Below are 27,417 nucleotides of genomic sequence, written 5' to 3'. Positions count from 1 at the left end.
GCACTCGGGTGGATCTTTAACGAGTTAGGTGCAACAAAAACTTGACTTCGCACACACTTCTGTATTCGCAACCAATATTGCACACAGAATGAGCTCATCGCAGCTATCATCAACAGCTACTGGCACAAACAAATGACTGTCTACAATAAAACCATCAGTAAAGACATGGATAACAACAAAACTGGTTACATCCAGTTGACAGCTGTAGTGATTTTTGTCGTATGCGCAAACACCAAACACACAGGTGAGAAACAAAAAAAAGAGATTCCAAACAATATTTCAAGACTGCCTATACATAAGTACTAAGTAACAACCAAGACTTAATAAACAGAGCAGGCAAACACTGTTTAACTTAAAACTAGTAACAAAAAATTTACTAGCACTAAAAAAAAGGTTTTTTTAGGAACAAAATAAACTGGTGTAGCACGGAAACAGTCCTGGCTTGAGTTTGATGTGGACCGACAGCAGGCCACCAGGCTTTACGTTTACAGTCATAAATGACTCTGCATTCAGTTTCACATGACGCCAAAGAGCAGTAAATTTCGTGCTCAAGCCATACAAGAAATTTCTATCGTCAGTGATCTTTGTCCATTATTTTTTCCAGCTGACTTTTGATAGACCGGAAAGATGGTCTTGCGTCTGGCTTCTGAAAAAAAAAAAAAAGAAAAAGAGGGGCTACATTAAAACTCGAGGCATAGATTTCAAATACAAGTTGCAATACCACGATGAAAACATACAAATCTATATTACTAGAGATGACTCGCACACAACAGCATTGTTGTCATCTTTCTATCCTGTTCTGTTTGCTTTACCACCAATAAGTACTCTCTAAATCTTTGAGGCAGATTGCAAACCAGCACAATGTGGAAGTCCTGGTCTTGGTGTTATCGTTGTGGTCATGGCACTTAAAGTGAACCATAACATGGCAACTTAGCTTAAAAAGTTTGGGTGCTTGATACTGCAACTTTCAATGCAATTAGAATTGGAATTGTACAATATTTGTTAAACTTCTTGTTACGAGTACTACTGCAGCTGTTTATGACAAAAAACTTAGGCCAAATTTCACTTAAAGGCATTGTTGTAGTTGACGAAGGATATGATGGAGTGACGCACATGCATTATTCTTCTAGTAGAACATTACGAGAGTGTACAGCCAACACAGACAATGGTTAGCCAAAATTTGATTGATTGATGTTGAAAAAACAGGTCACTGACCAATGTCAAACAAAACATTGACGTTTCGGGACCCGTACGGGTCCCTTGTTCACAATGGAATGACGGCTGAGCAACAGGTTCTTATGTAACGTTGAGCGCATGACGCAAAGTCCGGGAGTACACGTGGTTTAGTGTGCCAGATGATCTATTGATTGTGTTACTTGTCGTCTGAATGATTAGTGATTCGAGGTTCAGTCTGGTTGTAAAATTCTTCTCCGTGGCTACGATGCGTACGTTGTCCCAGCTTATCTCGTGGCCCGTCTTCTCGGCATGCTCTGCGAGTGCATTTGTCACTGTGTGGCCCTTGGCGACGTCATTCTTGTGTTGCATAAGACGTTTGCAGTAATTTCCACTCGTGCCAATGTACACCGATTCGCAATCGGCGCATGGTATCTTGTAGACCACACCAGGAAAGTGTTGCCGAGGGAGAGGATCCTTCACATTTAGCAACTCAGCCTTAAGCTTGCTTGCTGGAACATGCGCGATCTGTACACCACGTTTTCTGAATAGACGGGCTAGGGCTTCGCTTATATTTCGAATATAAGGAATCGATGCACGCTTTTTTGTAGACGATGTGTTATGCATGGCCTGACTAGTTGACTGCAGTTTATGCATGACGGATTTAGTTGTTTTCCTAATAAAAATCTTGGGGTATCCATTCTTGATCAGGTCATCTTCAATGGTCCGGAGCTCCTCCTGCAGGCTTTCTTCATCGAAACAAATGCGAATCGCTCCTTGAACTAAAGACCGAATCACTGAGCGTTTGTGGGCTACCGGGTGGACTTACTCGTAGTCGAGGTATCTACCGGAGTGCGTTGGCTTCGCAAAATGAAAAGTATCACTGTGGATGTCGACGAAGTACTGGTTTCATTTGATGTCTGCTCCCTCTTCACAAGTGTTCCCGTCGACCTTGCTGTAGACACTTCCAGACAATTGCTTCACAAGGACACGACATTGGCCGATCGCACACCGTTCGACGTCACCGAGCTGTGCACCTTGTTACGGTTTTGCCTATCCAACACTTACTTCTCGTACAAGGGTGAATTCTACAGGCAAGTTTTCGGTACCGCAATGGGAGCTTCGCTTTCGGTCACAACTGGGAATATCACAATGGAAGCAATTGAGCAGAAAGCATTGAGAACATTTCAGCCGAGACCCAAGGTTTTTCTGAGATACGTCGACGACTGCTTCTGCGTGATAAAGAAGAAAGACGTCCAAGCTTTCCTTGACTGCCTAAATGGCGTCGAGACTTCCATCAAGTTCACTGTGGAAGAAGAAAAAGACGGTTGCCTCCCTTTCTTGGATGCAGTTGTAAAACGTACTCCCACAGGCCTCGCCTTCGCTGTGTACCGAAAGCCAACGCACTCCGGTAGATACCTCGACTACGAGTAAGTCCACCCGGTAGCCAACAAACGCTCAGTGATTCGGTCTTTAGTTCAAGGAGCGATTCGCATTTGTTTCGATGAAGAAAGCCTGCAGGAGGAGCTCCGGACCATTGAAGATGACCTGATCAAGAATGGATACCCCAAGATTTTTATTAGGAAAACAACTAAATCCGTCATGCATAAACTGCAGTCAACTAGTCAGGCCATGCATAACACATCGTCTACAAAAAAGCGTGCATCGATTCCTTATATTCGAAATATAAGCGAAGCCCTAGCCCGTCTATTCAGAAAACGTGGTGTACAGATCGCGCATGTTCCAGCAAGCAAGCTTAAGGCTGAGTTGCTAAATGTGAAGGATCCTCTCCCTCGGCAACACTTTCCTGGTGTGGTCTACAAGATACCATGCGCCGATTGCGAATCGGTGTACATTGGCACGAGTGGAAATTACTGCAAACGTCTTATGCAACACAAGAATGACGTCGCCAAGGGCCACACAGTGACAAATGCACTCGCAGAGCATGCCGAGAAGACGGGCCACGAGATAAGCTGGGACAACGTACGCATCGTAGCCACGGAGAAGAATTTTACAACCAGACTGAACCTCGAATCACTAATCATTCAGACGACAAGTAACACAATCAATAGATCATCTGGCACACTAAACCACGTGTACTCCCGGACTTTGCGTCATGCGCTCAACGTTACATAAGAACCTGTTGCTCAGCCGTCATTCCATTGTGAACAAGGGACCCGTACGGGTCCCGAAACGTCATTGTTTTGTTTGACATTGGTCAGTGACCTGTTTTTTCAACAATGCCTTTACCTGACCAGACGGCATTCCGTCGAACTCTCGACTAGTTGATTGATTGATATGTGGGGTTTAACATCCCAAAACCACCATACGCTTACGAGAAACGCCGTAGAGGAGGGCTCGGGAAATTTCGACCACCTAGGTTCTTTAACGTGCACCCAAATCTGAGCACACGAGCCTACAACATTTCCGCCTTCATCAGAAATGCAGCCGCCGCAGCTGGGATTCGATCCCGCGACCTGCGGCTCAGCAGCCGAGTACCTTAGCCACTAGACCACCGCGGCGGGGCATGGTTAGCCAAAATGCTCAGTCGTCACAGGGAACTGTGCAACAGCTGCGATTTTTTTCAGGATCAAGACGAACGCCTGCGCGAGTGACAGCGTGGCCAAGGAACTGCAGTTCTTCGTACCAAATCGGTGATGGAATTGTGCGAGTAAATGTCGCAGGCTTTCTGCTAAATATACACATTACTCAATAAAAATTATCTTTTTTTTTTATTTCGTCCTGGTCATCATTTTATATGACTTCATTTCCTACCTTATGCCGTTAGGCACTTCATGACAAATTTTAAATAGAAGAATAGCTTTCACTCATGTTGAACCAAAAAGTTCATCTGAAACACTAGCTTACTTCTAATAAAATGCTTTGCATTAGTAGCTTTATTGAACCAATTTAAAATTTTGATTATGGCAATTAATATGGGAAATGGTAATGAATTCGGAAAAGCACAACTTGATGTGTGAAGGCCACAGCAAAGTTGAAATCTGGCAAAATAACAGCTCTGCTCGCACCTTTTCCCAGCAGGAGCGCATGACCTGGTACACATCAGAAGGGCATGCCGGAGGCCGGGCTAACCTCTGGCCATGTTGCACCTGCTCAACCACCTCGGCGTTGGCTGCCCGGCCATAGGGAATCTTGCCGCATGTGAACACTTCCCACATTAGCACACCTGCAGACATTAAATTGCAACACATACAGCTCTCGCGTATCATAGTGAAGCCATGCAAACACACCTTTATGTATTGACTCCCATCCATACATATAAAAAACACAGATGACCGGGCATAACAAATATCATTGACTATGCTTTATTACAGTGAGTGTTCTGCTGCCATATATGAAACATGAAATGCAGGATTTGAAATAATAGTGACTTCCAAAAAGATTAATATGATTGATAGGTGAAGTTTAACGTCCCAAGACCACCTTATGATTATGAGAGACGCCGTAGTGGAAGGCTCCGCAAATTTCGACCACCTGGAGTTGTCTGAGCACACAGGCCAACAGCATTTTCACCTCCACTGAAAATGCAGCCGCCGCAGCCAGGATTCGATCCCCCGACCAGCGAGTCTGCAGACGAGTACTTAAGCCACTAGACCACCACGATGGGGCAACTTCCAAAAAGCAAGCATTTGTTCACTCACAGCCACAACATTTTTCCCAGTAGCAAAAATGCACAAATTAAGCAGCATATTCTAGGCATGCCAATGTAAACACGTGGCTCGGCCAGTCACTTAGCTTCGCTGGCCCATAGCCAGCAAGCCAACGTGCCAATCCTGTGTGATTAGACAGACACAGAGACCGCACAGTTGCGTGCGAACAATGCTGTGAAACTTTTTTTATTTCACCAACATATCCTCACACTACAAATAAGCATGCAAAGTTTATGAAAGCATTCACACTCAGCAGAAGAAATTGCTGCTCCTTAGTAGGCACTTACCATTTTTCCTTTTCTTTATGTCAATATCTGTACGCATGCTTATAAAGGATATAAAATTTAATGAAGGTGTTCTTGCATCACATGTGACTTAGATAATCATCACAGAAGACAATGGGGCAAATGGGACAAGAAAGACATGCAGGAATTTGTGCTGTAATGTGCCAAGTGTGACTGCACTGCCAATTTCAAACAGATGCTCATTTTGCACAGATATTGCGATTGCCATGCCCATAAAATCTATGGAGTGTTCACAATTCATTCCAATGGGCTAATGCGTGTGAGCCTACCGTCCAGCCTAATAAATGAAATGGAGATTAATCACTTTCACAATTTAACTTAGCATTTTCCCTAGTTGAGATGCATGTGTAGGGCCTGCCCTTAACCCCACCTTTTTTTTGATAGTATTTCTCTTCCCAAAGCAGTGTATATATCTGTTCCCACAAAAAATGCTAATGTTGTTTGCAGCACAAAATTCTTTTTGTTTGTCTTGTCCCATTTGCCCGCGCTACCCTTTTATACTTGCATTAGGAGATGAGACTTATAGGGCGATTTATTTCCAGCACGAATTTTTGGGTTTATTTATAGTTTATTATGATGCTACAATCACCCTAAGGCGTTTCTGTAGAAAGGACGTTGAGGTGGTAAAAAAAACACAAATGACAATTACAATCTAAACACACGAAGAGAAAACGCACCAATACAGTTGATCCCGGATATATCGAACTCGAAGGGGATCGCAAAATAGTTCGATATATCGAGAATTTGAAATACAAAATATGCATATTTAAGGCCTAAATTGAAGAATTTCAGGCTTCTGAAATAGGGCAACGAGAGCTAAAATAAGAGCTAAAATAACAATTCGCTCAGAAACAACGTGCGAACTGCAGGTTACTGCACTTTATTTATTCCGTAAACTTGTCTTGCTTATTGCGCGCTGTCAAGTTCCAGTAATCCTTAATATCATTGAAGCTTTTCAAATAAGCGAACTTAGCTCCTTCGGCCACAACCTTGGTTGACACAGAACGCCGATGCAACCTTTGTAGTGCAGCAAAAGCTTGGTTAGCAGTGGAAATGCAAGCATTTGCATATTCATCATACACGCATGAGTACACTTCCGCGGCACCGGCAGCCAAAATCTCAACATCGATGCAGTCAGAAACAACATCGTCATCTCTACCGATGACGTCGCTTCTGTCCGAGATGCTGCCCGGAAATACTGATAAGTCGCAGAATTTACTGAGGCACCGTACGCCGTTGCTAGCGGTCATGACGCACCCGAAGTCATCCCCTGGCCCGCAAGGAAGGTTTACAACACAGTGTTTTTTCCGACGTCGCTTTAAGTGCTAGTCATAATCTTTTTCGCTACGCGCGGGTCAACGTTCAGTTAAACTCCCAAATGGGGATTTGTCAGGAACGAGGCGAGAAGTGCACAAACCACAAGGCCAAAAATACGCAACGCAGAGTTCGTCCCAGTTCTCACCGTCGAAATGTTGGCGATATCGATGTGACTATGGCTTTGCAGCTGCCAGCCGCTGCTTTCAGCAGCTTTGATGCAAAAAGATTAAAAAATGTATCCTCCGAGACACGTGTTTTGAAACCGACCAGACTAAAAATACGTGACAAGGTAGCACATCTCGAAGGCCATGCTTTTCAGGCTTGCATGCCATTGTGCGCTAGCAACAAGGTAGGGAATGCGAACCACATGCGAACATTGCACTGAGATCGCTGAGTCAGTTGCCATTCTCATTTCGGTGTCCTCGGCAATCGGTGTTTTGGAAAACATTACGCCCGCACGCTAATACCTGCAGATCGCGCATCAAACGTACAAATGTAGCAAATGCCACGCTACGAACCAGATCAGCGTGATGGAATAAACCTGTTTTTTTTGTTGTTGTTGCCTGCGCGTGAAAAAGGATCAAAACTTGATAAAACACAGCCTGAAACTGATCAATATTTGCTGGGAAAAATGCACTTTCTGGGCTTCGGCGCGGCACAGCGTTCGATATAGCGGATGTCCCGTTGTGTGTGAGTTCGATATATGGGTGCACCGGTCTCATACTTTTGCATCGGAAGTTCAAGGGGATTTTTCACCTGTTCGATATAGCCAATAATTCAATATATCTGAGTTTGATAAATCCGGAATCGACAGTACAGACACCAAGAATAGGTTATGGATATCAGAATATGTACTAAACCCTATCACAAATATGCTGTCTATATGTACAATGCGCTACAACACAAATATGCTAGCAAAAAAAGCACCACAACTATCCGAACACCCCAGCAAAGGTTCAGTTGTAAACAATACCCACCATATGCCCATACGTCAGACTTGCTACTGAAGCGAGTGTAGCCTAGTACTTCAGGGGGAGCCCACTTGATGGGGAACTTTGCTCCTCCAGAACTGGTGTACTCATCATCAATGACGTATCTGCAACGTCCCAAGGAAACAAACAAAATGCAACAAGGTGTTTTACAATGTTGGAAAGACTGCAGGCTGTAAGTACTATTGAACACAAGATTTCCTCAAACACAGCCTTTACCCGCAAGTTCTGCACTCCCCATAGAACCACATCAAAGCCAGTTTGATCTTTGTAGGTAACTGTAAATATTTCACACAATAGCGCCAGAGTTTCACACAAAGTTGGTGACAGCTGCCCGTGCATGCTTCACTCATGCTTGAACACTACGCACAGTGGAATGACAAAGCATGCACGTCAGCTTAGCTGATGACCAATAAGATCCATATAATTTGTCGTGGAAAGAAAAGGGCGAAGAGAGCAAAGACAACGTTCAAACGGCGTGTGTGAACCAACGTGAAAATCGGAATTGAACGCCGATGCTTCACAGTGCGCAAGATGAATGCCTCGCAGAGAGACTTTCAGCAGTTGAGCTGGCCACATCAGAATAAATCATGTTCTTTCTCAAATAAAAATGCACTGGTTCCGTAATATTTAGTGTTTGTTTTTTCATGCTCATTAGAGCATAACGCGATCGAGAATGTATAGGCAGGTGACTCATGTGGTTGCGTTAAAAATTTTTGCACAAATTTTTATTACCGTACTTACTCGATTGTACCGTGCCCTCGATTGTAATGCGCATCCGGGTTTCACGACGAAAAAAAAAAGTAAGACATCGATTGCGAGGCGTACCCATTTTTCTCGTTGGCCCACACGATCACACCACTCGAAAAAACGACTCCTTTCGGGAGCGTCTTCCATTTAAATATGAGGTACGGGGGAAGCTTGTGCCCATCTGACGTGTAACAGAGCATTGCCGTCACCGTGGACCTATGTCAACACGCGAACTTGCTTCACCCCCTTCTTCTCGACGGTTGTGGTGCCAGGCATGTCGAAGTACAGAGGCGTCTCATCGGCATTCCCGATTTGCCCAAGCAGGTAGCCGCTGTTGTGCTGCAAGTTTAGGACAAACCTCTGAAAACTGTGAGGCTTTCCATCGTACTCCTTCGGAAACTTTTCGCATATGCCCGCTCGCCTTCGGAGGGAAAAGCCTTTCCTCTTCATAAAGTTAGTTAGCCAACACCTGCTCGCTTTGAACTGGCGCCGCATTAGACCTTTTTCTAATGCTAACTGCATAGCCCGCCCTTGGAGCAGTCATGTCCTCATGGGCTGCTCGCTGTCCAAGCACATACTCGCCGAGCAGCTCTTCAATTTGCGGAAACCGACCCTGCTGTGGTCCACTGAAGCCTTTGCGTGAAGCTTTGCTGTTGACAATCTTCTGCTTTTGTTTCCGGCAGTCCCGCATGCACGCTTCGTGAACTTCGAACGATGGCGATGCAGCCCGATTTCCGTCCGTTTCTGCACACACGATGACTTTTCTTTTAAAAGCGGCATCGTGGTGCACTAGAGTTTTTGGAGTCGACCCTTCCATGTCGTCGATGCTAATGCACTACAAGATGACGAACTCCTCAGCACACGTACGAAGTGCCGCACATAGGAAACACATAGGCAGAAATGGCCGACGCGTTATGCCGACACACGTAGGGGGCGGCCATTTTGGAAATGCCGATGGCAATAGAATGGCCGTATTCATTTTTTTTTTTTTTCGTACTCGATTCTAACGCGCATGCGATTTATGAACTCGCTTAACCGGAAAAAAGGTACGCATTACATTCGAGTAATTACGGTACTTCTATTACGACGACTTTTCAAAATAACAAATTACTTTCAGCGGTCCTTTGAGATTAGTTGTATCGAGATTTCACTGTTCAGAAGTTGGTTTGTGAACACTGGCATCATGTTTATTTATGAAGCACGTTTAGGACACAAATTTTATAGGGAAAACGAGAAATAATGTAAGGTTGGTTTGGTTGGTGAATACAGGCTTCAGCTTTCAGGATGAAGTGGCAGTTTCGTCCATCACGTGTATCCACTTTCGTCCTGTCATCAGCTTTGATGTCTTCCATGAATATGGCACATTTCTATGTATAGCTTTAGTTATTCCTTGATTGTTTACAGTGTGGAGAATCATGTATAATCAAGGATCACCTTGCCAGGCCAAAATCAGCAACCTTGACCACATAGTTCTCGCCAACGAGGCAGTTGCGTGCGGCCAGATCACGATGAATGTAGTTATGCAGCTCGAGGTAGGCCATGCCACTGGCCACTTGCAGGCATATGTCAAGAAGCAGCACAGGGCCTTTCTCACACAGGGCACGCTCGTGACGACGCAGGAACTGCAGCAAGGAGCCTAAGACAGCAGTCACAGCAAAGAGTGAACAAGTAGAGAAACAGATGAACCAGCCAAGAAGCAAAACACTTGATTGCAGAATCTTAAAGGGGCCCTGCAACACTTTTTGAGCATGGTCAAAAAACGCTACCGATCGGTAGTAGAGGCCCCCTAGAACAAGCGAGCCAAATATTATAGTGCAGCACACGGCCTAGAATTTACAATAAATTATCAAAGTCAGCTAAAAATTACTTTCTCTTCTCCTGACAAATGACGAAAGACGCTCAAAAATCACTCGTATAAGGCTTTCTACCAGCAATTGGCTGATTTTAACGTGCCGTGCTCGGTCGTTACAGGTATATCACTGTGGGAGGCCGCAACTTGTTCACACATGCGATCACACCGACAAAGCCGCGTACATATTAAAAGAAAAAAAGAAGAAAGTGCTCGAGGTGACAAGGCACACGCGACATATTTTCTTTGCCCCTGGCATCCCTCCCTGCTTAGCTTCCAACGCTTTTGTCAGGATGAGAGAAAAGAGAACACAATTGCAGCCTGTAACAAATATTTGTAAATCTGCTCGTGCTGGGCGGATTCCTAAAATTTTTGCAATGCTATTTCATGCGGCAGTAAGCTCTTTTAGTCAATCCATGCCATGGTTACTTGAAAAAGTGTTTCATGGTCCATTTAAGAATACTCTTAGTTGAATGCAGGGTGCCAATACTGTATCAATCGTACCACGCATCCAGAGTTCACAAATCAGTGCCAAGCATCCAAGAAAACATGAGTGCGATGTAGAAAATACATTGGAGGTCTCTGAAAGCATTCAAGTGCGGTCCACGAATTTCAGCTTAAGCTATCTACATTGCTAGACTAAAATCAATTTCTTATCAAGATCAAAGCTAAACGTGAAAAAATATCAAGCTGAGAAAAATGATGTACTGTTGAGTCCCATTTATGCAACTTTTGTGGTATCATGAGATTTCATCGAATTATGCAAAAGGTCGAATGAAGAATCTGAGTAGTGAGATATGGCTCCTCACATCACGAATCCATGTGAGCGATATCTCTTAAACAAAATGATTCTCCTGTCCTTGCAAACGGTTAATTTTGCTGTTAATTCTATCTTGGCAGTAGCATAGACCTCAGGGAGTTTTTCCGCGCTCCTTATGAGCATCACAAGTTCATGTTTCTTCACACAATGCTCCTCAAAAACCTGTTTTCTTCAGACAAAGCCAAGGTAACATGCTAAATAATCGCTCTCAATCCCAATTAAAAATGTCGTGCAGAACCAAATGTGAGCACTTTTGCATACTACCTTAAAAAAAATCACAACATCATTCTGAGAACAACACCATTACAGTTGTTTTGCCATAACCGAGATATTACTATCTCTCGAGTAAGAGTCTATAGATAGCTTTCAAGCTTCTTATTCTTTAAAATTCAAGGAAGCGAAATTCTATATCGAAATTCAAGTTTGATACAAATGGCCATACCATGCTTCATGTACTCTGCTACAATAAATATAGGACGGTGCTTGCTGCAGACACCATAGAGCTGAACCAAGTTGGGGTGTTGTAGCTTCCTGAAATGACAAAAAAACAGCAGCGCGATGAAAACAGATTGCTTGAACATCAACCAAGCCCCGAGCAACCACAGAAATATGTAATAGCAGTTGTCAGATTGCTAAAATTTACTTTTGTTTTTTTCGTGCTTGCTAATGCAGTTGTGTTAAGTAATAAAAAAACTACCACAATGTGTCTTGGTGTGAAGCGCACAACTTTTACCTACAGTGAACACGTTCATCGGCTTGTCTGTCTACCTCGCCAAATGCCCTTCCTCAGCGTTCAAAGTGAAAAAGCAAGGAGTGCTCCCGTGTGCTAGTAGAGGAGCACGCAAGTGTGAGCGTCTATTGATGGTGTAGGGTAGACGTGTTTTGCTCATGCAGATGATACTATAGTGGGGCAGGAGTACACAGCTTCGCATAAAAACTATCAGTATATGCGTGACAGGTGTGCCATTTAAGACTGCTTGCACATGTCAGCTAAAATGTCCCAGCTTATCAGGGAGGCTCCAGCAAAAAAAGCTGAAATATGTTTCTTCCCAGCCACGTACACACGCTTACATATTAATCACAACAGAGACCAACACCAGCCCAACTTAACGACATGCCAATGGGTACTCACGTCATTAGTTTTGCTTCTTCGATAAAATCATCCTCAGACATGGTGCCTTCCTTCATCATTTTCACGGCCACATCTCGACATCCTCTCCATTTTCCTCGGCGCACCACCTATTTACACAGAAACATAAGTTTACACACATATGGTAAAACATGGTTAGATGTCCGATGTACCCATGGCTAGTTCTCTTGAATGTTGCTTTGCATAATTTAAAAAAAAAAAACGCATGTATTCTTAGTTTTAGCCTTCAGCAGGATCAAGATACCAGTCTCCACAGAACTAAAACACATTTAAGTGATTATTTGCATTATGTGAAGACAAGACAAAGAGGAATAGCCCATAACTGTAGAAGAAATAGGTGTACCTAGCAAGCGTGGCTCAAAACAGTCTGCATACATAATTACAATATTTTTTTCTTCCAAGGTTACTGTGCACATTCAGTAATTGGTAAATCAACATTGTAACTATTAAATGTGCATTATTGTAGGAAAACTAAAAGGAAAAGCAGTCTCACACTACAAGTTTTTTTATATGCCCAAGTAGAAAAGCCTCGATAAAATGGTGCTTCTGGGTTTTCAGTAATAACAGTAGCTGTATAAGCTGATTTTCCAAAGGCTTACAACATTTAATAAAAAAAGTGTACACAGTGGCTACTTACACCAAACTGCCCACTTCCAAGTTCTTCCAGAAGGGTCAGCTCGGACGGATCAATTTCCCATTTGTCTGCAGATTAACAGATGCACAAGGTTTCTACACAAGTTCCACAAATAGCCCCAATAAGAGTTCATTTATACTCGAAGGTTACAACCGGAACATTACAGACAGCCACAAAATCAAATAACACACACATTCTTGACATGAGAAGGCAGACAACATAAAAAAGGTCCACGAATTGAAAAAAATAAAAAATGTGACCAACCAACCCTTTTTCTCATCGTAAATCTAGCTTCCCTGCAATGCAACTAGCCCACCTAATGGTGACTAGTGACTTACTGGAAACAGGGTATTCAGTCTGATTGCACTACGATGCGAAAAATCTAGACTCAGCTCACTTGACATAAACATGCGCAACAAGCAAGCCCTGACACGTGCAACTAGGATTTCCACACGAAGGACGACAAGTGCCGCCATTAGTCGGGCAAATATGCAGCGCAGGGCGGCGCACTTGCGGTTTTTAAAAGGGTTTTCGTAAGCAAGAGGACAGAATGTTGCGGTTTTGTAATTTGTTGGTGTGCAGTAGAATGCAGCGGTTCGATTTTCTACAAACAATATACTCCACATACATACAAACAAGCAATCCAAAATATTTATTGTAAACAAATTTTTTAACACTGTTCACCATTCCAATGTAGATGTGTTGATTCAGCATTGGAATCAGAGCATTTAAATGTGTCATCTGCAAACAACATCCCATACAAAGTGCATGCGTGTATGTGTGTGCACACGTGTCTGTGCGTGTACACACGTGTGAGAGATTGACTTTCTAAAGACTATATAAACTATGGCCAATCAGCATGAAAAAAAGAAAAAAAGCAAAAATTACCATCTTCTTCACTTGTTCTCCCTCTCCCCACTAGTTTCTTCTTCGATAAACAACCCACTATCTAAATCGCCTGTACTGAAGAGTTTGAACCAACCGCTATATTAAAAAGTACATAATCTTTGATCAAGTGTACGGACATCGCATCAACATATTAAGTTATCCAGAGCAATGCGACTGTCAAAATATCCCACCCCGATAGCTGGCAAATAATGAAATGTACGACCAACCATGGCCAAGGCCAGCAGTGGGAGCAGTGCGGCGCAGCTGTGCGGGCCAGTGGCGCAACCTCGTGGCAAGCCCTCCGCTGTCATGGCGATGGTATCGCACCAGATCCTCGAGGGAGGGAAAAGTGCGGCGCTCAGAGAGGTACAGCTGGCCACCGGCCCGGCTCTTGATGTGGTAGTGCTTTACTTGAAACACGCCGTTGGGACTGCATGGACAAAAAGTGTGGCAAGACTGTCGTCTCTATTCGAGAGATTTCATGGGACGCCAAGTGAAGCGATGAGTCAGTTTAGATTGGTAAAGCATGTTTTAAGATGTCGTGACTTTCACCTTCCCAAGTTAATTGATAGACCGAAAATCATGGTCAAAGTATCTCTTATTTATTTTGCACCAAAACCTCTGCGCATGACATGACGAATTTATGTCTATTTTTTGTATTTTAGCGACTCTAGCTCAACAAAATTTCCTGAAGCATGGAATGCCAAATTTCTGGTCCAGTTAGAAAATAATCTACTCCACTTTTATCAATTATCAACTACATAGGGCCTAGAAGATACCGTCAAAATGTATGACACTATGGAGATAGATGTGTGAACTTCAATGTGTGTCGCCACCCGCTTTCTGTTTCTGCGAGTCTTCTTGCTTACCAAATGTCTTCTCACAGCACCCTTGGTGATTTTGGTACATTTAAAGGATAATTTACTAATATGAGCAAAATTATTTTCCTCTGTATTGTCCACTTAAAAGCTTGATTTATCCAGAGCTCAGTCAGGTGTCACAGGGTTATACAAATTACTATTCTTTCCAACGTATCCCAAGTCAAATTTAGGATACCACCCCGCATTATATTGTATCAAAACACCAAGTTTCACTTTTATGTTAGTGAATGCTTTTCACGTGATTATCGTCTAACCAAACATGAGGTGCATCTTGCTCAGCACAAGATGCAAAGCTTTAGCACACTATTTATGCGTGTATAAGACAGGACATGTATAGCAGACAAACTTGACCTGTAAATCTTAGATACAACGACCAAGTGCTTCAGTCATTTATGGTTTGAACATTGCTTGTCTTTCTGAGCACAAGTTTTCCCAATAAATAGCTGGATACTCAATATGCACTAATGAGTGTTTCATTCTTCTTGTCTCTACAAGAAGGCGATATGAACGTTCCCAACTTTCCAGATGAAACTACAAGCACAAACAAAATTGTACATGCACATGAACTGTGGCGAACATACACTCGTTGCTGACTTGCACAAGTAGGAAAAATGACAGAGCTTTAGCTTTCTGATGGCACTATTCTAGTCAAACACAAGGTCCAAGTAGGCAGTTTTGTTTATTTTTTTATTTATCTCAATTTCATTTTCATAAACGAACACATTTATAAAATGAATGGGTTGGAAAATATGCCCTATCTTGCAAACATATTGAGTATAGTACTAACTCAACCAAACATTTCAATTTAGCAAGCCCATACATACTGCACAGTGGACAAACCATAATAAACCAAGATATGACAGTCCGGCACATCATAGATGAGGGCTCCAAAAATCCCAATAATTTAATGTTCTTTAACAGGCAATGAAGTTGCACAGTGCTAGAGCTTTTAGCATTTTGTGTCCGTTGAAATGCGACCGCCATGGCCGGGATCATACCCGCGACTTTTTGGTTCGCAGCCGAGCATCTTAACTGCTACCTCACCGTGACAAACTACGTTTATGTAGTTCGGCTCACCTGTTTGCCAGGAGGGACAGTGTGAAGAGGCCTTGGGTGGATGAGTTTCGAATCACGAAGGCTCCCTCCTTCGTTTCCTGGCGAAGTATTTGTTCGGCCCGCTGTCTGGACATGTCGCCCGCATACCACCTGCGAGACACGTGACTGCGTTCAGGTAGTCTTAGACATGAGACAATGTTAAATCTTCCAAAAAAGTTATGCAGTAAATAACTAGACTTGCATTCTTACTGAGTACGACACTTGCTTTGTGCAAAGAACAAACTGCAGTGCGCCACTCACTCATGCTGCCAGAGGCCCGCCTTCTCCTCCACATAGTTGCTCGGGATGAAGCCCACAGCCCTGTTTGTTAAAAGTGACAAGACAAGCAAAATAGCATTAAGTTTAGCTAAGAGAGCAGAAAGAATCCTTACATATCAAAAAAGATACAGTTGCTAACAATGAATGTACATATTTTGAGATTGCCCAGAAAGGAAAAAAAAAACTTCAGAAAGGTTCCAACTCTATTGAATGCATTGCAAGTGCTCTGAGATGAAGGCAAGTAATGAAAAAAGGGGAAAATGCATCGCAACACAAAGATGCTAATGCAGGCAAGCTTTCCAAAGTGGTACCAGGAACTCCCCCAAGTTTGGTGTTCTTTCATCTGTCAATAAATCTTTCCTTTTTATTTTTCATTTTCTTTCTTGACTATTGACTTGAAGACTATGAAACACTATCAGCTTTATGAGAAAGAAGTTCAGCCCAATATTACTGACATAAGTTGCACTGAGAAAAGTAATGATAAAACGAAGTAGCTCTAATATATATATATATATATATATATATATATATATATATATATATATATATATATATATATATATATATATATATATATATATATATATATATATATATATATATATATATATATATATACATACATATAAAAGAAAAGATAAGATATAAAAAAAGTGGGTGAAAAGATAACTCGCCGTGGGCAGGATCCAGTTAGTAATAGGTTCACGTGCTACCTGATGCCAAACAGGCTCAGTGTCACTCGCCGCCATGGCTGCTAGTGGCGCTGACTGACACTCCCACGTTTAAATTTACATAGATACCCAATAAAGTGGCTGGGGGGATAGCGGTCATGGTAGCTCAGTGGTAGAGCATCGAACGCGTTATTCGAAGGTCGCAGGTTCGGATCCTGCGACCATCGAATATATATATATATATATATATATATATATATATATATATATATATATATATATATATATATATATGAGATCTAACAGCTGCCCGCTCATAATAAGTTCACGTGCTACGTGACGCCAAACATGCGCATAAGAGTGTTTTCACACTCGTCGCTCGGCTTATAGATGGCGCTGACTGTCACTCCTACTTCTAAATTCACATATAAACCCAAAAAAAGTGGATGGGGGGAAGGCCGCTGTGGTAGCTCAGTGGTTAGAGCATCGAACGCGTTATTCGAAGGTCGTAGGTTCGATTCCTGCTCACGGCCGATTATTTTTTCATCCACTTTTCTTTCTTCTTATTTACATTCCATTGGTTCTAATAACTTCACCTGTACATTCCTTGGCATTACTTTCTGTTAGATCTCATTAATATTGTGTTAAAACACGGAAAAACGAGCCCTTAGGTATACGCTTCTTTCCCTTTATATATATATATATATATATAACCGCACATGTAGTATGAGTGTTCAGTCACATATATATATGACTGAACACTCATACATCTAAAAACCATGCAGAATGTCGCAGAGGTGTGATTGTCATGCCATCCACACACAAGCATCTAAAATTCAATAGTAGTATACTTTTCTAATTTTGTAGGATTTTCATAATGTTATGGGCTGCTTACACATCTCTGCCAATTCTTGATTGTGGTGATGTTACAAAAGTTTCTACAAACACTTTTCAAAGTACATGTATGCAATACAATCATTAATTCAAGCTTGCAATTTCTAAAACATAACACATCTATGCTTAACAAATCAACCTATTTTGTACCATGTGTGTGAAATCAAAGCAATCAGAGTTATAACTGCTCTAAAGAGCTTTGCAGTGTTAAAAAAAAACACGACAAAAAATTATATACTTCATGGTGCCTTTTAAGACAAAAACTAAGCAAATCAAAGTGTTTCTAAATATGTGAAATCTCATTTTATGTGTCATACCACTCAAAGAAAACTACTGGGCTACAAAAAAATGCTTTATACTTAAAAAACAAACACACAGGAGCACACTAATGATTTGAAAGTGTGGATACACGTAATTAACAGAAATGAAGTGCACAGCTTTAAAAAAAATTTTCTCCTCTCAATATCTATATATAAGTAATTTAATAAGGGTTTTTGTCAGGGGCAATAATTGATTATCAAAAAATAAAACATGGGAATTTGCATTTTTTCGTAGTAAATAGTTTTAATTTTTGTTATTTGTAAGTCATGCTGTTATTATCTATACAAAAGAAATTCAGCTGCAATATCATATAAGCAGCCAGCCTACCTACTTTCATAATTTTCTTTTGCTTGTACTTCCCAATTATCTGTGAGGAAGCTTAGTAGTAGTAGCAGTAGTAATAATAATAATAATAATAATAATAATAATAATAATAATAATAATAATCAGCTTCACACTTACGCATCCTTCTCTGCATGCAGCAAAGGAAAAAAATCAGAAAGACGGTGGGCACATGGTGGGCACAAAAAACAAATATTCTATGGTTTCCAGTGGAAAGCAGAGAACAAAGAAAGAGAAGCCATCTTACCCATTCTTGTCTTTAACCTGCCACCAATGCTCTGCAGTGTCATCCAGTACAATGTACTCTTTGCCCTAGAAAACAGTTTGTATCAGCTCAGGCAAACACACAAAGCATTGTCAATGAAATTACACTGTATAAGTGTACATTAAAGGGGCCCTGCAACACTTTTTTTTCAGCATCGTCAAAAAAACACTCCCAATCAGTAGTCGAGGCTCCTTGGAACACGCAATTCAAATGTTATAGCGCAGCATGCGGCCTCGCATCTGTAGCACATTCTCAAAGTCAGCTCAATCTAGCTTTCTATTCTTCTAACAAATAGCGATACAGACTCAAGAATCACTGTGCCCCAGCCATTATATCAGCCTATGACTGATTTGAGCCTGGCGCCCTAGGTCATTACTAGGGCCGCCGCAGGAGGCCACGACTTGTCCAAACGTGCACGCGTGAAAACACTGAAAAACCGCGCATTCAAAGAAAAAAAGAGAAAGAGCACTTAAGGTGACGAGGCATGTGGGATGCATTTCCTTCCCTCATGCCATCCCTCGCTTTTTAGCTTCCAGCTTTTTCGTTGGGACGAGAAAACTGAAAATGCAATTGCAGCGTGCGACAAATCTCAACTTCGCTCGTACCGGACGGATTATAGAACTTTTTGCAACTGTGAATTGGTGAGGCGATAAGCTCATTTACTGAATGCATTCCATTGCTACTATGAAAAGTGTCGCAGGACCCCTTAACTGTCAAAAGGGTGTAAACAAGGCTTTTAAGAACATAAGCAGACATGTTGAACCCTTCTTTTCTTTAATTAGAAAGTAAATAATGCGTGCACATGACACTTGAAAGGATGTAAGTGGTCACTTACAGCTTCTAATGAGAGATCTCCTTTTTCAATGGCTTGGAATGAATACAGTGCTGTCACCACCTTTGTAGACACAGCACTCTAACAATAAAAGAGAAAGACCAGCCTTAAGTGAGCGTATAAAAGCAGAGGCAAGTCAGTGACTATAAGGAGGTAATGGAATGCTTTACAAAGTCTACTACAACATGTCCAAACAACACAGCACTCAAACCTTAATAGGCAGTATGTCCTTGCTCCTTGTAGGTGCTGAATCACTGCATGTGATGCTACCTGCACAAACATAAAAAAGGGAGTTTGAAAAAATGACAAATAATGTTGTTTGGGCCCGTATACCCTAGGGATCAATCGCAAATTGTTGACAGGCTCTGTGACAACGTACATTAGTTTGCAATGTCATTTCTAGAAGCTAATCTACACAAGTTCGGGCTTCTGGTGGTAATGAGAGCATCCAGTCTGCGAGAGAAGAGATTGTAAGTACTCATCAATCCATGCTCTGCAAGTTTACTAAATAGTTTGCAGCACATGGCACCAGTGCTCATACATTGCATGATACGAGAACCATACCTTTTCCCTCTATTTTCCATCTATTTACTTCACATGAAAGGACATCTCTTTCAAGGATGCTAAGCACATTAGTCAGATCAGTGGAAGCAGACATAATAGATATCAACTTGTGTCTGTGTATACTTCTTTTCAGAATTACTTTTTACATGGCTGAGCAGAGAGGATGCAGGACGTTAACGAAAACAAGATCGCATCAATGATGTGATGATTGTGATGAAAAAAGTTCAAGATTACGTCACAATAGGGTGACAGTATCACCAAAGTGACAGAATGGCAACAGATCCTCTGATCAGACAAACAGCTTACCTCTAGAGTTGAGGGACTCTGCGCTATGTGGTGAGGTGACCCACGTGCTTCGACAACCAGGGGAACTGCGAGAGCCACGGCCACAGCAGCCCCAACGGCCACCAGACCAGACACCCGAGTGGAACTTATCAGCCAGCTGCTCGTTGTTTGCACATACTGAAAATGCAGAGCAAAGTAAAAAACTCGACACCACGCAACTTCTTCAAACCACCCGAACTACTATTCCATCAGTTTGAGGACCAATGGAGTCTATTCCCAAACACACTGAAATAAAGATGGGGACAACCTAACGAAAAGTCGCCAGCTTCGGAGCTGGCCTAACAGTCACCCCTGAAGAAGTGAACGAATCAGTCCCGAAACGTCAAGTCAGTTTTTCATTTTAATATTAGAAACTGTGACCTAAAAGTGGTTGGAGAATTTATTTTATTGGTACACCACTGAGCTTGTGATGCATCTATTCAAGTATGGTCAGTTACGTTCAGCATGAGCTTTAATGAGAGTGATCTAGACAAATTATGTGTCCATTATTAAAATCAAGTGATGAACAGAAAAGCAACTGTCCTTAGGGTATTTTTTCCTATTTTATTATATATTTACGAGCACCTGTTTGAACCCACTTTGACAGCAGCACTAATAAGAAAAAATTGCAAGCATTTTAGCATGAATACTGTTAAACATGCAGCTTACAAGAAAACCGGCAAATAGCAACCATTACAGTACCACATGCTTGAAAATAGGACTCCTGCCTATGCACATGAACTGCACTTTCCTCTTCCCCTTCAATATAATGAAGAAAGTGGCACCTGCGAAAATCATTTGACTAATGCCAAGCCTTGAAGAGAATTTTGCAAAATAATAGTTTAACAGCCAGTTTTTATTGCCTCACGTGAAATTCTGCTGACATACAAGAGTTTATTTTTCAGATGTACAAAACTAACAAAGTGGTGGTTACACTGGGCAACATAGTGGGGAGCAATGAAATTAAAGCAAGCAGTACAGGATGTGCATTCAACACAGTACTGACATTTTTCACATGCTCGTTTAATGTTCAAACATTAACAAGTGCTTTACAATCTTTTAACATATCCCAATGAATCATGGCCATCGCACTATCAAGTTATCCTTCCCTTGAAACTGGTTAAAAGAAGAGCATGAATGGTTATGCTTCCATGAGGATATAAAAGCATTAAGCAAGTCATCACACAATTGGCTTGTTGTAATATTTCTATTTTCCTTAGTCTGTTCGGTACTGGCCTTTTTTGTTTATGAGCCTTCACAAGCAGAAACACAACAAAACAACGAAAACAAGATACTTCTTTTATGCAAGTACAAAGCCGCACACACTACTCACATTTCCTCAAAGCACCTATCCATTCTTCTCGTTGCGCTTCAGATGATGCCACAATGTACATAAAGCGATCTTTGTAGCCAATCTAAACAGCAGATGAAAGGGAAAAATTAAATTGGGTTGCTAGTTCAGTCAAAGGCTGCCCTGTAAACATGTGTGACAAACGATTGGCAGATACAAATTACATGCCTGAAATGCCTTTTCCCTCTCAAGCGCTCCATCATCAACACGCTCTACAAGTCGCACTGTGCGCAGATCCAAGCGTCCTTTTTCTTTGCCCTGCCGTAAACAAAAATTAGAAAGCAATAAAAGAGGAAGAATCATGATGTAAAGTAGAAACATTGTTTCTATGACTTTCAATAGAAATATCAATATGTGAAACTAAAGACCATCAGATCTTTGAGGAAAACACACAGTGTTCAGGCAACTGTTAAGTTTCTTATATGTATATGTCATAATGAGTATAAGATATATAATTATGTGACATATGCATGTAGACGCAACAAGACATGGCATAGAAAAACGAAAACTACTTGCATCTGGCTTTCCGTCATGATACCGCAGGCAGGCCTTGGTGAGCACAAACCAACGTGACTTGTAGTTGACAGACTTGAGTCTACTATTGCTTTGGGAGCGCTTGAGCATAGGTGCCTGAAGCACCGCCTCCTCATTTATAGACGCCATTTTCATCATAAGTGTAAAGACCCTGAGAACTGGAAGCAATATATTTATTTACATGAGTAGATGATGGGGACACATGACACATTGGCAAGTTTCCAAACATTTTCCATGTGTTCAAGAAACGTCACTAAACGAGTGCATGTAAAATTGCAATATAATCACACAGGTACACCGCAGCTTATAATCCAAACGGGAATCGCAATAACGAAGAAATCTGGGAATTCCTGTTTCAGATTATAGCTAGCAATCAGACTTCATTTGCATATTCCTCGAATTTATGGGTTTAATCTGTGAATTGAAATATTGACCGGTTTTTCGGCAAGACCTCCGAAGCAGATTTCGCGCTCGCATAAAATACGCCCTCTTTGTTTCGAGCAAGAAGCTCGTGCCCGCACGAAATGCAGTTCATGGGCGTTTCTCGATTTCGCCCAAGTCGCGGAATGCGCTTTGTGTTTCACTTTCGCTCGACTTTCTATGTCCGGCAGAACAGCCGCTACGTGGTGCGGCAGATGCCGCACGAGACAGTAAAGAAAGCCAGCAGAATAACCGGAAACACGCACGGCGTTAAAGCGCGCGCTAGAGCATTCCGTTCCTCAGTTGTGCATAAGTTAACGGTTCCACCGAGCCATCCTACACAGAAGACCACGCGCCAGGAAATACGATACGACACGTCGCGAATACTACAGTTTCGCGATCTGCTGGCACTGCAGGTAAATTCCAGTGCGCCCAAACCCTCCTTCCAGCCAAACGTTACCGAAACCGTCGGTGATGTCACGGCGTGCGACAGACCAAAACAAATACGATTACCCTAATTTCTATATAAAGTAAGTCGCAGTTCCTAGTGCATTTGCTGGTTCATCGAGAATGTGCACACGTAACGCAGCAGAGACAATTTCGGCACATCGATACAAAAGAAGCAACTCGGTCGAAACAAATACATGGGCGAAATTCAGAATGAAGGATCACTTGAATAGCGAAGTGATGTCAAAGGCGCAACTCACAGCTGTTTTGTGCGCTGGTGACGATGTAAATCCCACGCCTTGCATAGCGGATGCGCTCACACTTTGACACACGGTGTTGTTGGGCGTAGTAAGAAGCACTGTGCACATATTCGACAGATTGTTACGAGGAACACTGTCTCGCAGTTGCAGCCATCACGCTGCCTGTGGTCAGCCAGCTTAGCCCGTCTGACTGGTGGAGGAGACGGAGGAGAATGTCTCTGGCCTCCTTGCACTCTCTCAGAAAACGGAAATTCCTCGAAGTAAACGTAACAACTTCCTGTTACACTTTCTGGGAGCCGGCGGTGGTGTTCAAGGTGGTCATTTGTATCGCGACTGCAGCAGGTACGTTGTATATGTGATGCTCGTGTTTCCGACCGACCGCGATTTTGTTGTGGCGCCTAAGTGCTCAGGCAAATGACGGGGCCGGGTCCCGCCGAGCTTGACACTGCGGATCGTGCTGCCGGTTTAGCGTTCGCTCTCGATAAAGGTCGCTATCTCGTCGGCTGCCTTCCCAGATTCGAAATGAAAGTTTGCATACACTCGCGTTCTATTTTTCTCCAGGATGAAGACCGTGCTCATCACTGGAGCCTCTGGTTTGCTAGGAAGGTCCCTGGTTAAAGCATTTCAGGGTGCCTCTTGGAACGTCACCGGTCTCGCTCACAGCAGGGCTTCGGGGGAGTTGCTTAACGTGGACCTTACTGACCGCCAGCAAACAGAAAAAATCGTGAAGGAAAGAAAGGTAATAGCTTATAGCATTGCCCCATTGTGCGCATTTTCTCTTGCGCTGTACTTCCTGTGTACGTACCTAATATCAGTGGGAGTGCTTGCATTTACTTCCAGCCAAACGTCATCGTGCATTCAGCTGCTCAGCGGTTTCCTGACAAGGTTGAGAAAGATTACGACGCCAGCTACGCGCTTAACGTCACTGCATCCAAAGATCTAGCAGTTGTAGCCGGTAAGTTTGCCGTGCACGGGCACGCGCGTGTCTTGTATCAAGAAAGGGGAACAGAAAAAAAGAATCAAGGCGGTAAGTCGATATTACGGCGGTTTACGGGCACATTTGACTTTCAGATTCCGTGGGAGCCGTGTTCATCTTCATAAGCACAGATTATGTGTTTGATGGACGGAACCCGCCCTACTCCGAGGACGCCAAGCCCAACCCTTTGAACAAGTACGGCACGACTAAAGCAGAGGCCGAGAAAGTAGTGCTCACTGCGAAATCAGGTCGGTTCTTGACCCATGGATGCGTTATTATACGGAATAAGACTGGCTGTCCACTAAAGAGCGCATTCGCTTTTCCGATTCAACGTGCAGACTCAATTGTGCTGCGCGTGCCCGTGCTGTACGGTGGGGAGGAGTACGCATCGGAGAGTGCCGTGTCCGTCTTGTGCCAGCTGCTGAACGACCGCTCGAAGCACGTGAAGGCGTCGGATTTCGAGATCCGCTACCCTTCTCACACGGAGGACATTGCGTCCATCGTTGTCCAGCTCGCCGAGCGTCGATTACAGGTATTATGCCGCATGCACGGATACACAAAATGGGATCCGGGCAGATTCGCTTTCGTTGTACCTTGAAGGCAATGACTGTGAACATCCGTAAATATTATTAGAGGCTTTGCACCCTACCCAAGCTTGATGCGCACGTAACTTCTACGACCGTTTAAAGTTTGCTCAGCGGCTGGCTTCTGCCACCGTCCATTTCTTTATTTTCTCGCTACCCTTGGGTCATTCGTTGTCTTTCGCGCAGAAAACGCTGCGTCTGTCAAGAGCCACAAAGTCAAGAGACAAAATAGCGCGGTGTTTTATCTTGTCTGTGGTACGTTGTTGTGCGCTGAATTTGGGAGACGCTTCCGTTGCGAAACGCACCACTTGCGCTTTCATTATCTCATTACATCGTTCAAAAAGTGCATAAAATCATGGTGCACGCATGCGCACTCACACACACGTGACTCGTTCTGATGCGTGCGTCGACCCGCTTATCTCGAAAACGCGATGGCCTTGGTTCAGTGGCTTTAAGGAGTTGTGTTGGTATGGCCGCGCGTATCGTTGTCATGATAAAATAACCACTCTCAGTGCCCACGCTCGTCGTCAATAAAGAGAGAGGGAAGCGGGCTTCCCCTCATAAGCCTTCTTGTTGCGGAGAAGCCAACTTTGACGGACGCCTTACTGGAAACCACACGTGCGCGCTAGATAGCTTTTGAAACATCACCGAAAGCAGGCATGCGTGTGCCCGTTAAAGAACTCGAATGCGTGAAAGTAAATCAATGCGCAGTGTACGCACATCATCAATGTGCTCTAAACAAACACATCGTATATGCGGGCAGTATGCCCGTTTTTCTCGTTGACAAGAACATTCATTGTGTTCGCCGTGTAGACACCTTCCAAAATTTGCCGACCATGTACACTCTTTCCGAAGATTGGCTACGTGATTACAAATTAAGCTGTACCTGCATACGTACGCAGGTGGCCATAGGTCATTCGTATAGAGGTTGATTTTTCTACAACACTGTGGTGCCCCTTCGAACGTGCAAGAAGGCAGTCGGCGGCGTCAACTCGAGTGATGCAAGAAATCATGACATAATGACGTCACATCAAAATTTGTGACGTTATCTTGACGTCATCACATGCAAGGATGGGCCAATGACGGGGGCACTGCAAGAACCCCGTGAGGTGCTGAACGCTTTTGGGGCGGGATCACTACTACAATTGAGTTAGAAGAACAAGAAGCTCCTTTAGGTCGCCTTAGGCAAGTGCATATGAAACCATGTCACTTTTTTCCTTGTTCTGTCCCCCCTCCCTTTTTTTTTATTTGGGGGTGGGGGTCGTACTGACTGCAGCGTTCGTGTTATCGAGATGTAGCTCATTTATCATGACCCCCCCTCCCCTCCTGCTTCACTCAATCTGCAGTTTTGTGCTCTCATTTGCAGGAGCGTAGCGTGAGCGGCGTGTACCAGTGGTGCGGCCTAGAGCCCCTGACCAAGTACGGCATGGTGCGCGCCATCGGCCAGGCTCACGGGCTCAACACCGATCACGTGTCTCCGGATCCTGAGCCCAGCAGCGGGGCCCCGAGGCCCCGAGACTGCCGGCTCGAGCACACCAGGCTAGAGAAGCTCGGCATCGCCCGCCACACGCGTTTCGCCGAGGGTGTCGCTGGCTTCGCAAAGTTCCTGCAGCCCGTCAGCGCCGCCGAGCAGCACGCATGAAGCACGCCGTGTAACGAATTCGATCGCCGCCATGTTTTTCTTTCACTCGTGCGACATCGGTTTTTCGATGGTCACGTTGGTGAGATAGCAGGGATTATACTATAGACAGCTTCTAATTCATGGGTCGATGATATGCACTAGACTGAATTATGAGGCACACCAAAGGCGCTGTGTGTGTGTGTGTTGATGTTCATTGATCCTGGCTACGACTATAAGTTGGCTAGTGCAGCGAAAAGAGCGGTATGGGAAGTGGGGTCTGACTGAAAAAAAGCGATACTTTGGACAGTGATAAAATTTCCCTCCCGTACACTCTAAGAAAATTGAGAAAAATACTTTTTTTTTTGCCTCCTATATAACTTAGATATATAACACTATTTCAAGAGACACGCTAATCTCTTCCGGGGAGTGCAGAACGTTCAGGATGGAAATCAATATTGCCTTCCTGCGTGCCTCGTCTTCATGAGTTCACTCTTCGAAAGTGTCGCGGTGCGCATAGCATTATTTCTCTATGATAGCATTACAGGTGGAAGTGCGTGCGGGCACGTGCGCCAGAACTTTGCATTCGCGGGCAAGCGCCACGTGAGGTGCGAGACGTCTGCGTCGACAACACTTGCATCGTGCTCAACAGCTCACGAATGTTTTATCGCTCGTTATGAGTTTCGCCTGTGGTTTGTTGGCTGTGCCCAGCTACGGTCTATATACTTCGTCGCGTGTGTAAGCCGTGTATGTGTGTCACTAAATTTCTTGTGTATGGTTCATTCCTGATTTGTAAGGTCTAGGCCCTTCCTACAGAAACGTTTGCCTAGGCATGGAATCCATTAATGTTCGTGTGCAAAGATCCTATTGGAGAGTCTGAAAGCGATAAGCGATACCGGTTTCTTATAAATCCTGCGTTTCCGTAAGTGCGCAGAAAACGGGTCATTCGACTGCGCACGGAACGCTTTGATATAGCAATCATACAAGGGGGATGGGGCGAAGCTCAGTTCATAAATGTCTTTTTTTTTTCTTTACGGGTATTCGTCTAAATTCTGTCTGGGGGTATAAGTAACCCTATATCCTTGTTGAAAATAGTGCACTTCAATAAGTTGAAGTTGTTTCCGCGCTCTTAAGATGTGGACAACGCGTTATAATGCAGAAAAATTGTCAACTTCTCAAGGACTTGCACCATTCAAATTACAGTGTAATCATC

The 27,417-nt window shown here is 43.3% G+C and overlaps 2 protein-coding genes across 4 annotated transcripts; one reads left to right on the top strand and one right to left on the bottom strand.

Annotated features, from left to right (window-relative positions):
• Window positions 1–230: 230 nt before the first annotated feature.
• Window positions 231–23,197, bottom strand: Btk (tyrosine-protein kinase Btk29A). The gene is made up of 18 exons (XM_037421090.2): window positions 23,027–23,197; window positions 21,882–22,057; window positions 21,534–21,623; window positions 21,348–21,429; window positions 19,997–20,152; window positions 19,338–19,396; window positions 19,130–19,207; window positions 18,277–18,341; window positions 15,784–15,843; window positions 15,505–15,633; window positions 13,774–13,976; window positions 12,662–12,726; window positions 12,007–12,113; window positions 11,317–11,405; window positions 9,640–9,841; window positions 7,444–7,562; window positions 4,203–4,360; window positions 231–646 (listed from the first exon to the last, which is right to left on the bottom strand). The coding sequence occupies exons 2-18, from the start codon at window positions 22,035–22,037 to the stop codon at window positions 575–577; spliced, it is 1,890 nt and encodes a 629-aa protein (XP_037276987.2). The 5' UTR covers window positions 22,038–22,057; window positions 23,027–23,197; the 3' UTR covers window positions 231–574.
• On the top strand, window positions 22,597–26,395 carry LOC119170062 (methionine adenosyltransferase 2 subunit beta). Of its 3 annotated transcripts, none has more exons than XM_037421092.2 (6): window positions 22,597–22,735; window positions 23,588–23,765; window positions 23,867–23,981; window positions 24,098–24,250; window positions 24,341–24,534; window positions 25,953–26,395. In XM_037421092.2, exons 2-6 carry the CDS (start codon window positions 23,589–23,591, stop codon window positions 26,226–26,228), a joined length of 915 nt encoding a protein of 304 aa, XP_037276989.2. In that variant the 5' UTR covers window positions 22,597–22,735; window position 23,588; the 3' UTR covers window positions 26,229–26,395. The 3 variants fall into 3 exon arrangements, with proteins under 3 accessions (XP_037276989.2, XP_037276988.2, XP_037276990.2); XM_037421091.2 differs by lacking the exon at window positions 22,597–22,735 and adding an exon at window positions 23,196–23,368; XM_037421093.2 differs by lacking the exon at window positions 22,597–22,735 and adding an exon at window positions 23,375–23,513.
• Window positions 26,396–27,417: the final 1,022 nt, after the last annotated feature.

This window comes from Rhipicephalus microplus, chromosome 2 (assembly GCF_043290135.1).
Source record: "Rhipicephalus microplus isolate Deutch F79 chromosome 2, USDA_Rmic, whole genome shotgun sequence".
Lineage (NCBI taxonomy): Eukaryota > Metazoa > Arthropoda > Arachnida > Ixodida > Ixodidae > Rhipicephalus > Rhipicephalus microplus.
The sequence above is the reverse complement of the archived record's forward strand: the minus strand, read 5'-3'. Positions and strand labels throughout refer to the sequence as shown.